Here is an 11,498-nt window from a genome sequence, read left to right on the forward strand (position 1 = left end):
TGTAATCAAATAATGATTCGTCTTGTTAGGGTTTTTACACCCATATTGTAGACGTAGAATAACTGGGTATCTAGGTAATGGACTTTCCGAATATGTTGCACAAGTCAGTTCGATGAACCGTCTTATCCTCATCTGAGGATTTCTGAAGTGAGGAGTTGTAAATGGGTACTTTATTTCTCAAGGTTCGTATGGTGCCTCAAGGGAAATAAAGTATCTATTGAATCATACAGACAACTTGAACACGGTACAATTTTGGCCTTTTGTAAAAAAAAAAAAGAAAAAAAAATCACTACAACATTAACAACAACTTTTATTTCAAAAAGATTTTTCTCTCAAATTCTATGTTGCAGGGATTACGGTATTTCATGAAATCACACTCGGAGCAGCAGAAAGATACACTTATTATCCAAGATATAAAAGACAAGGTAAGTGGCTGCTTGGATTAAATAAGTTCAATGACATTACTTAAAATGAAACTTTTGTTATCATGTCCACCTCTAGTTCAACAACAAAGTGGTAATGACAACTCGTCAATTAACTTCCCTTACTTTTCGCCCTCTCCTGTTCGTCAACTTTTGGACGTTTGTCAAGCATTGTCGGTTTGGAGAGATGTCATTTTTAATTTTAACATTGAGTTATAAACCGGGGCGTTGTAGTCAAAACTACAGCCCCCAATTAATCAGTATAAATACGAACCTGCTACAAAACTGATGGTTACACCTAACAAGATTGTTTGAGAGCACCAGGTGATGCCGAAAGTAAAAGTTTACTGATGAGTCAATTCTCAAGGACGATACTTTTAGTTGGGCGGAAGTATTTGAAAGCACCAGGTGATGCCGAAAGTAAAAGTTTACTGATGAGTCAACTCTCAAGGACGATACTTTTAGTGGGCGGAAGAAGAACAACAAGAACAAATAGACTGAAATGAAGTACTCTGGGTTCTCTGAAATACAGACAAGAAATTTGTGAGAAACTTTCATGAAGAAATTAGAACTCAGTGTCTGTGTCTTTTTTCTCTTTTTTTTCCGTAATGATATGAACATGTTTGCGAATCTTTTGATAGGAATAATCCTCACATCTACTTAATATAGGAGCAGGAGGAGGAGGCGGAGGCGGAGGAGAAGAAAGGATTTAGATGTAAAATTTGGTTATAATTCTTGAAAAGACAATACGAGATTAACGTGTCCAAAAAATTAACCATGGTCTTCTGTGATTGCAATCTCAGAGACACCTCTCTAGGCTCAGAATCACCAATCGTAACGAAACAGTATGGAATAGTTTCTGGAGTTTCGCGAATGATCACTGGTGCGATGGATGCTCCTCTAAACTTCCGGGATGAAGGAGTTGCATTGGTCCATGCATCGTGTGATGTGAGCCGATCCTTTTCCGTTTGAGTCCCCTAAACTTCCGGGATGAAGGAGTTACATTGGTCCATGCATCGCGTGAGCCGATCCTTTTCCGTTTGATCATGAACTAGATTTCGCTATTGAAAATTTCCAGCACCAATGGCCCTTCCAAATATGTTGTCATTACGGAATCTAGAAACAAATAGAGGATGGGTGCCAATACAATTTTGTTATTGCTGAGGCGCGAGAACTAAGGTCAAAACATGACCTTTTTCGGTAGATACGTGAATCACATCAAGAACAAGGTTAGAAAATTGGGGAAACCTAGCCTGTGTAAATATGATACACTCGTACACACGTTATAAAAGGCACACCTTAACTAACCAGGTCCAAATAGGTGTATGTTTAAATAGGTTGTTGCAATCTTACAAATGGTAAACATCTCACGAATGAAGAACGGTGAACTATTGCAACTCTGGATTATTCCAAAATAATAATCTATATAAATGAAGTTTTATTTATGATATCAACGTTTAGGTACAATAGCGCCGCGGTTTGCTTTGGCGAGATAAACAACACGAGATAGTAGAATTACCTGATTCGAAGAAAATGGCATGTAAAACTTTCTAATGAGTGAAGGAAATGGTTGAAAGCAGTCACCATAAAACATAAATAACCCAAGTTTTCAGGTGACAAAAAGATAGACAGTTGTTTTGAGAATGATAGTCAAGACACTCTAAACTCTAACCCATTACTCATGGTTAATTGTTTTGGTTTATGCTGAACACAGCATGAGAATAGCAACATCATCAACAATAAGTACAAAAACACAATGCCACAACTTCCCCAAGTAGTGACAAGGTCTCTTGATCTGGGACTTTGCTTCTTTCAAGAACAATGGCCTATTCCAAAATAATGCAATACACCCATGAGTGTGCTAAAGTAGGTTAGAGTTAAAAAGAGTTGATTTTAAATATTACTTTTTCATTGTCAAGGCCTAAAGAAAAATTGATTTCCGTCAACAATAAGGCTAATTTTCACAAGAGATTGATTAAAAATATATTCATGTTATACATAAGAGATTCCTCTCCTAAAAATGGGACAGGGAGGAGGGTGTTTCACGTAAAAAAAAACAACGAAGAAGGCTCAAGTTAAATACAAAAGGGTAGAAAGAAGGGGGCAATGACGTATGAGATGCATAATGTCAACGAGTTAGTGAAGCAGGCTATTATTTTCACACGACTTTCATCTTGAGCACGTCTTGATATTTTTAAGCATTTCCTCATTACATCTCTTAATGGTGCCCCTTTTTATTTCTAAACGAGCTTCAGTGAAGAATCATTTTGAATTTCGAATGGTTCTAGTAGCAAAGAATGAGATCAATAATCATCACAACTGTGTAAAACTTTCAAGTTTTAGATTAGCATTATTATAGGAACATACCTTGTCAACAGATAGAGCCGGATTAAAATGACCAAATTCTAGGCTGAACCCGACCCGTGACAATGAGATCTAGGACACAATGACACAAAGTTGACTTCTGTTTGGTGAAAGTATCTTTTGTTATGCAGAACTGACTGATTTCGGTACGAGTCCCCATCAGAACAGTCATATTTGCTCAAAATGTTCAGCGTCCGAATCGTATTTCATTAGCACCCCATTCAACAAGTCATCATTGTGAGCATTATACGTAAACTCAACCTACACATCTGTAGATAGGAATGAGTAGTCATGTAGCTATAGTATTTACTGTGTAACAGTTTCAATACTTGAGAAAGGGCTACTTGTTCGGTTCACAAAAATGTTATAACTAGTTACTGTATTTATCCAAACTGTCTAGGGTTTCCAAGGTTAAAGAGATGCTTAAAATGTCTATCAAATAAGCGAAATTTGTGAAATCACTAGAAAGCATTAACCTGACATCCATCACATGTATTCTATTATACTGACACCACACTACCCTTTAGCACAACTACTAGTAAGGGGCCCATCACTTTACAACCGAACAACTCCGCAACTTCCAAGATTACAACTAACATTAGTAAGGCTCAGTAGGATCAGACCTTAGGGGGCCCATCACTTTACAACCGAACAACTCCGCAACTTCCAAGATTACAACTAACATTAGTAAGACTCAGTAGGATCAGACCTTATCAGACCTCAATACTTGTTTTGCCAATAAAATTGCACCAGTACATGACTTCGGCGATCTCAAAATTCCGGACTATCATTCTCAACAGAACTGTCTATCTTATTGTCACCTGAAAACTTGGGTTACTTATTTATGTTTTATGGTGACTGCTTTCAACCATTTCCTTCACTCATTAGAAAGTTTTACATGCCATTTTCTTCGAATCAGGTAATTCTACTATCTCGTGTTGTTTATCTCGCCAAAGCAAACCGCGGCGCTATTGAACGTTGATATAATAAATAAAACTTCATTTATATAGATTATTATTTTGCAATAATCCAGAATTGCAATAATTCACCGTTCTTCATTCGTGAGATGTTTGCCATTTGTAAGATTGCAACAACCTATTTAAACATACACCTATTTGGACCTGGTTAGTTAAGGTGTGCCTTTTATAACGTGTGTACGAGTGTATCATATTTACACAAGCAGGCTAGGTTTCCCGAATTTCTAACCTTGTTCTTGATGTGATTCACGTATCTACCGAAAAAGGTCATGTTTTGACCTTAGTTCTCGCGCCTCAGCAATAACAAAATTGTATTGGCACCCATCCTCTATTTGTTTCTAGATTCCCTAATGATAACATATTTGGAAGGGCCATTGGTGCTGGAAATTTTCAATAGCGAAATCTAGTTCATGATCAAACGGAAAAGGATCGGCTCACATCACACGATGCATGGACCAATGCAACTCCTTCATCCCGGAAGTTTAGAGGAGCATCCATCGCATCAGTGATCATTCGCGAAACTCCAGAAACTATTCCATACTGTTTCGTTACGATTGGTGATTCTGAGCCTAGAGAGGTGTCTCTGAGATTGCAATCACAGAAGACCATGGTTAATTTTTTGGACACGTTAATCTCGTATTGTCTTTTCAAGAATAATAACCAAATTTTACATCTAAATCCTTTCTTCTCCTCCGCCTCCGCCTCCTCCTCCTGCTCCTATATTAAGTAGATGTGAGGATTATTCCTATCAAAAGATTCGCAAACATGTTCATATCATTACGGAAAAAAAAAGAAAAAAGACAGACACTGAGTTCTAATTTCTTCATGAAAGTTTCTCACAAATTTCTTGTCTGTATTTCAGAGAACCCAGAGTACTTCATTTCAGTCTATTTGTTCTTGTTGTTCTTCTTCCGCCCACTAAAAGTATCGTCCTTGAGAATTGACTCATCAGTAAACTTTTACTTTCGGCATCACCTGGTGCTTTCAAATAAAACAATCTTGTTAGGTGTAACCATCAGTTTTGTAGCAGGTTCGTATTTATACTGATTAATTGGGGGCTGTAGTTTTGACTACAACGCCCCGGTTTATAACTCAATGTTAAAATTAAAAATGACATCTCTCCAAACCGACAATGCTTGACAAACGTCCAAAAGTTGACGAACAGGAGAGGGCGAAAAGTAAGGGAAGTTGATTGACGAGTTGTCATTATCAATTTGTTGTTGAACTAGAGGTGGACATGATAACAAAAGTTTCATTTTAAGTAATGTCATTGAACTTATTTAATCCAAGCAGCCACTTACCTTGTCTTTTATATCTTGGATAATAAGTGTATCTTTCTGCTGCTCCGAGTGTGATTTCATGAAATACCGTAATCCCTGCAACATAGAATTTGAGAGAAAAATTCAGTAGGATCAGACCTTATCAGACCTCAATACTTGTTTTGCCAATAAAATTGCACCAGTACATGACTTCGGCGATCTCAAAATTCCTATGACAACAACAATGTTGTCTTGTCATGTTACCTACATTGCATAATCTACATTCTAGACGTGTTCTCAATGACATAATACTAACAACCAGGGAATCCCTCTCCTATGTATGTCTTGGATATACAGTAAACACTTTCTCTTCATCTTGTGGTCTCATATGTAAAAGACCTTCACGTTATCTCATGAACGCTGAGCATTATGTTGATTATTTATCTCATATCCATATTTTATGTTCCTGTTATGGACGACACAGATCACTGACTGTAGGGCGGCTGGGTGGGTATTGTTTATTTTGTAGTTTTTTTTTCTCTCTCCCAAATGAGAATAATAGCTAAAATATGGGAGTAAATAGGAGATACCTACTCGTAGAGAGCTTTTGAAAGATTGCTCTCCCAAACGAGAATAATAGCTAAAATATAGGAGTAAATAGGAGATACCTACTCGTAGAGAGCTTTTGAAAGATTTGTGTTAACCACATTATCGTGTCTTGTGTTCACAGAATATTACGAAAACGAAGATCAATTCATTTGGGCGCATCATTCAAGACCTTCTCAGTCCCAGCAAGATTATCAGTACACACCATCTCAACCCCAACAAGACCATGGATACTCTCCTTCTCAACCTCAACAAGAATACTCCCAAACGGCGCAGGATGAGGGGCGACATTTATCCCCCAACGCCATCGCTACGATTTCCGAAACTCTAGGTGCCATTAACACAGTGGGCAGATATTTAGTCAATTACACCAGATCTGCCAACTCGGATAGGAGTGACAACAATATTGAGGTAGGAGTAGCTTCAACTCTGTATAGAAATCCCATCAAGTAACATGTTTTCTAGAGGACGAGAGTTTGGACTGGGATAGGGTTGTTGGTTAGGTTTCATGTGAATTTATTTTTCCAACAAACATGAGTAACACAACGTCTTATTTTGCCCTATTCAAGGTGAAAGCCAAGGAGGAAATTCCTCAAGCAATCTACACCATTAGCAAGAACGTGCTAGGCCGCAATGTCACCGACAAAATTGCGCGAAGTAACATGTTTTCTAGAGGACGAGAGTTTGGACTGGGATAGGGTTGTTGGTTAGGTTTCATGTGAATTTATTTTTTCCAACAAACCTGAGTAACACAACGTCTTATTTTGCCCTATTTAAGGTGAAAGCCAAGGAGGAAATTCCTCAAGCAATCTACACCATCAGCAAGAACGTGCTAGGCCGCAATGTCACCGACAAAATTGCGCCCATTGTTCGTCCGTTGGTCAGCGGAAAAGTGACACTTTCGGATCAAACTGGTGGAGGGAAAACCTGCACAACTCCCGATGGGACGGATGGCTTCTGTGATGATCTCAGCAATTGTCCCCAACTCTTGCTCAACTTCAGTCACTTGAGACAATCACTATGTTTCAAAAGTCTGTTCGTGCCAGGTGTCTGTTGTCCCCTGAAAACCTCGTTACAGACCTCGACGTCCGATTTGTGAGTACCTGATTCAAATGATATTTCTAAACTTTTACCAGATAATAATTATCTAGGCTTACTTATTCATGATTCAATACAGGATCCCAAGTTGGATTTTCATTCAATCTGCAAACTCAATCGCAAACTAATAGAAGTTACCATTACCAATGTAGTTACATAGATAGTTGATATCTACAAATTCTGTAGGATACGACTACAATAAGATGGCCGATGTTTATTCTTGCGGTATCAGACATGCTTGATCAACCTTTCCGAACAGAAGGAAATTTTCTACTCAAATTCCTATTAGTTAACCTAATAGAAGTTACCATTACCAATGTACTTACATAGATAGTTGATATCTACAAATTCTGTAGGATACGACTACAATAAGATGGCCGAAATAGAAGTTATCATTACCAATGTACTTACATAGATAGTTGATATCTACAAATTCTGTAGGATACGACTACAATAAGATGCCGATGTTTATTCTTGCGGTATCAGACATGCTTGATCAACCTTTCCGAACAGAAGGAAATTTTCTACTCAAATTCCTATTAGTTAACCAGCTGTGTATCTAAATTATCTAGTCATGTATGAATGTTCCTGACTTGTCAAATCTCTAGTGAAGAAAGTGCAGAGAGAAAATTTTACTTCCAGACATTGGATCATATTTTGTGTGGGAGAAAAACCCCCAAGCATGAAATCGAGAAAAATGAAAATAGATAGCTACATAACTACTTTAAAACCATTAAAAGGAGGGGTTGTTCAAAGAATGGCAGTTCATATAAAGTAGTGTATTCCACATAATAACGTACATACATGAAGGTTTCTTGACCCATCTACTGAAATGACAAAGAAGGAATGGGATATGATTTTCAAACAGATATGTCAGGCGTTCAGGACGTTCTATCATTAGCAAAGCATGTATTGTTTCATCGGAAGTAGTGTATTCCACATAATAACGTACATACATGAAGGTTTCTTGACCCATCTACTGAAATAACAAAGAAGGAATGGGATATGATTTTCAAACAGATATGTCAGGCGTTCAGGACGTTCTATCATTAGCAAAGCATGTATTGTTTCATCGAAATGGGATATGATTTTCAAACAGATATGTCAGGCGTTCAGGACGTTCTATCATTAACAAAGCATGTATTGTTTCATCGATAAGTATCAGGCGATATTTTGATGCCATTAGTATTTGGCGAAAAACACCCACAAACAATTCCACAACGCGCGTCATAATTAGGTATATCTCACAGAAATACTGAATGCAAAACCAAAGAACTTTCATTATTCATAAATGAACAATGATTTTACGTGAGAATCGATTGTAGATAGAGATGTTTCATCGATAAGTATCAGGCGATATTTTGATGCCATTAGTATTTGGCGAAAAACACCCACAACCACAACGCGCGTCATAATTAGGTATATCTCACAGAAAGACTGAATGCAAAACCAAAGAACTTTCATTATTCATAAATGAACAATGATTTTACGTGAGAATCGATTGTAGATAGAGACACATACGTATCGATTAAACTTGAACCTCATTAGCAACAATAAAATAATTACCAGGACCATTACAATACAAGTACACAATTAATTACCACGGATGAGTGAAGTGAAAAGTAAGAGTGTGGTACCAAGTGACAAATAATAACAGTGGCGGCACTACTCAAGCATAAAAATAAAATAAATATTAAACAAAAAATTTGAACATTAAATGAAAACCATGGCCGGGACCACAATGGCAGTTTGATTTTAGCTTAAGTTAGACTGGTTTCTAACAGTCTAAAATTCAATCCATTGACCATTAAATGAAAACCATGGCCGGGACCACAATGGCAGTTTAATTTTAGCTTAAGTTAGACTGGTTTCTAACAGTCTAAAATTCAATCCAAAATTTAAAATCAACAAATAAAAGTGTTTGGTCCAAGAAGTTCAAGTTAATCTAATTCAGTCAAGCAATCTAATTGAGTCAAAATCAGATTTTGGTTCCGGTTATTTACTGGATGAAAATGATACGTTTTCAGGTACACTACAAAGCGAATTCAATCCAAAATTTAAAATCAACAAATAAAAGTGTTTGATCCAAGAAGTTCAAGTTAATCTAATTCAATCAAGCAATCTAATTGAGTCAAAATCAGATTTTGGTTCCGGTTATTTACTGGATGAAAATGATACGTTTTCAGGTACACTACAAAGCGACCTCGGCCAGAGTATTCACAGAACTTGCACCCTCCTATAACTACTACCACAACAACTTCCACTACCACCACAACGAGGAGACCTCCAACTGTGCTCATAGCTCAGCAAACTTTTCCTGTACAAGTTGCCACTGTGTCTCCTGCCACCTATGTCTCCAGAAGTAGTAAGTGCAAAATCCAAGAACATTATTGTATTTACATAGTTGCAAACCTTAAATGTTGCAAAGAAAATGCAAATGTTAAATTTAAGCTTCCAATGGAAATGTGTTTCGTTGTCAAAAACTTTTACCAACTAATTAGATACCAGTATTTTACGACTCAGAACATCTTGCAAAGAAAATTTAAGCTTCCAATGGAAATGTGTTTCGTTGTCAAAAACTTTTACCAACTAATTAGATACCAGTATTTTACGACTCAGAACATCTTGGAGAGATATTACATGTTCTTCTCCTGTCTGCATGGTAAAGTTAATTATCTGTCTCACCGGGGTAGTGTACTCATTGATTATCCGATCTTCCCCCTTTTTAGGCTGTGGTCGACCGGATGTACCAAAGTTTCGAGTGGTAGGAGGTCAAGAATCTCTACCAGGGCGATGGCCTTGGATGGCGGCCATATTTTTGCACGGCACCAGAAGAACCGAGTTTTGGTGTGGAGGATCCCTCATTGGGACCCGATATGTGCTGACTGCTGCTCATTGTACCAAAGACACGAGACAAAGGCCGTAAGTAAAAACCCAAGAGAACAGGTACGTTCGCATTTGGATTTGAATTTCCAGCAAACTGAATGGAGGTAATCTACAAAACAAAGAGTGACAGAATATCTTGAATCCCAAAACGTCTCGTCTAGTCATGTCGGTGTGAATAATATATCCCCTGCTGAGTTGAAATGTTGAAAATACAACAAAGAAATTCCCTTTCAAATGACTATTAAAATGTCATCAAAAGAATACGAATAGCATCAAAAGAATAGTAAATACTGTTTGTTTCTATTGCAGGTTCCACGCACAGCAGTTTACAGTAAGACTAGGTGATATAGATCTGAGACGTGAAGATGAACCTTCTATGCCTGAGACGTATCGCGTGGAAGAAGTAAGTTTTATAATCACCACTTATATATGTACATAAGAGGACAAGCTGGGTAAGAAACATTGTAAATGTCAAGCATCTTGTAAATTACAGAGAAGAAATGGGCGTTAACCATTGTATTACCTAGCTCTGGGACTTTGCTTCTTTCAAGAACAATGGCCTATTCCAAAATAATGCAATACACCCATGAGTGTGCTAAAGTAGGTTAGAGTTAAAAAGAGTTGATTTTAAATATTACTTTTTCATTGTCAAGGCCTAAAGAAAAATTGATTTCCGTCAACAATAAGGCTAATTTTCACAAGAGATTGATTAAAAATATATTCATGTTATACATAAGAGATTCCTCTCCTAAAAATGGGACAGGGAGGAGGGTGTTTCACGTAAAAAAAAACAACGAAGAAGGCTCAAGTTAGTTTGGATTTGAATTTTCAGCAAAAATGAAAGGAGGTAACTTACAGAACAAAGAGTGACAGAATCTCTTAGTCTTAAATCCCAAAACGTCTCGTCTAGTCATGTCGGTGTGAATAATATATCCCCTGCTGAGTTGAAAATATAACAAAGGAATTCCCTTTCAAATGACTATTAAAATGTCATCAAAAGAATACGAATAACATCAAAAGAACAGTAACAACCATATTGTTTCCATTGCAGGTTCCACGCACAGCAGTTTACAGTAAGACTAGGTGATATAGATCTGAGACGTGAAGATGAACCTTCTATGCCTGAGACGTATCGCGTGGAAGAAGTAAGTTTTATATTCACCACTTATATTAACATAAAAGGACAAGCTGGGTAAGAAACATTGTAAATGTCAAGCATCTTGTAAATTACAGAGAAGAAATGGGCGTTAACCATTGTATTACCTAGCCATATACACTATACGTAGAGGAAATTGCACTTTTACGTAATAGGATGGATAGGTGAATAATGAAATTAATTTAGTACTACCGCAATTGAAGAAAGTTGAAGGTGTGGAAAGTGATATAGGAAGGAGGCTAATTATTGTATACCAAGTGGTACACATAATATGTGTTAACTGCTTAGTAAACTTGCTACAAAGGATATCGATAGGACTGCTTACTAACACATTCAAGCAGGTAGAAAGTGATATAGGAAGGAGGCTAATTATTGTATACGAAGTGGTACACATAATATGTGTTAACTGCTTAGTAAACTTGCTACAAAGGATATCGATAGGACTGCTTACTAACACATTCAAGCAGGTAAATATGTGTTAACTGCTTAGTAAACTTGTTACAAAGGATATCGATAGGACTGCTTACTAACACATTCAAGCAGGTACAATTTTATTGGAGAGGTGTTAATGGGATAGCTAGGTGTGATCATGAATGAGATATGTAAGACACAAATCAAGATCAACCAAGCGTGGTTACAGAGAGAATTTGTCTACTCGTACGTAGAGAACTTACCTGATGAGCGCTGACTAGAACTTGAGAATGGCGCTGCACACTCTGACCCGATGAAT

General features: G+C 37.2%; 1 protein-coding gene across 1 annotated transcript; it reads left to right on the forward strand.

Annotated features, from left to right (window-relative positions):
• Positions 1–350: 350 nt before the first annotated feature.
• LOC103520132 (proclotting enzyme) lies at positions 351–10,015 on the forward strand (the record flags this gene model as incomplete). Its single annotated transcript, XM_026831371.1, is given in 6 exon segments — positions 351–425; positions 5,753–6,039; positions 6,407–6,723; positions 8,913–9,091; positions 9,456–9,648; positions 9,922–10,015. Coding segments are annotated over 6 exon segments (1,145 nt in total), but the record flags the coding sequence as incomplete, so codon positions are not given.
• Between the last annotated feature and the right edge of the window lie 1,483 nt (positions 10,016–11,498).

Source organism: Diaphorina citri, unplaced genomic scaffold (assembly GCF_000475195.1).
Source record: "Diaphorina citri unplaced genomic scaffold, Diaci psyllid genome assembly version 1.1 scaffold3248, whole genome shotgun sequence".
NCBI classification, from domain to species: domain Eukaryota; kingdom Metazoa; phylum Arthropoda; class Insecta; order Hemiptera; family Psyllidae; genus Diaphorina; species Diaphorina citri.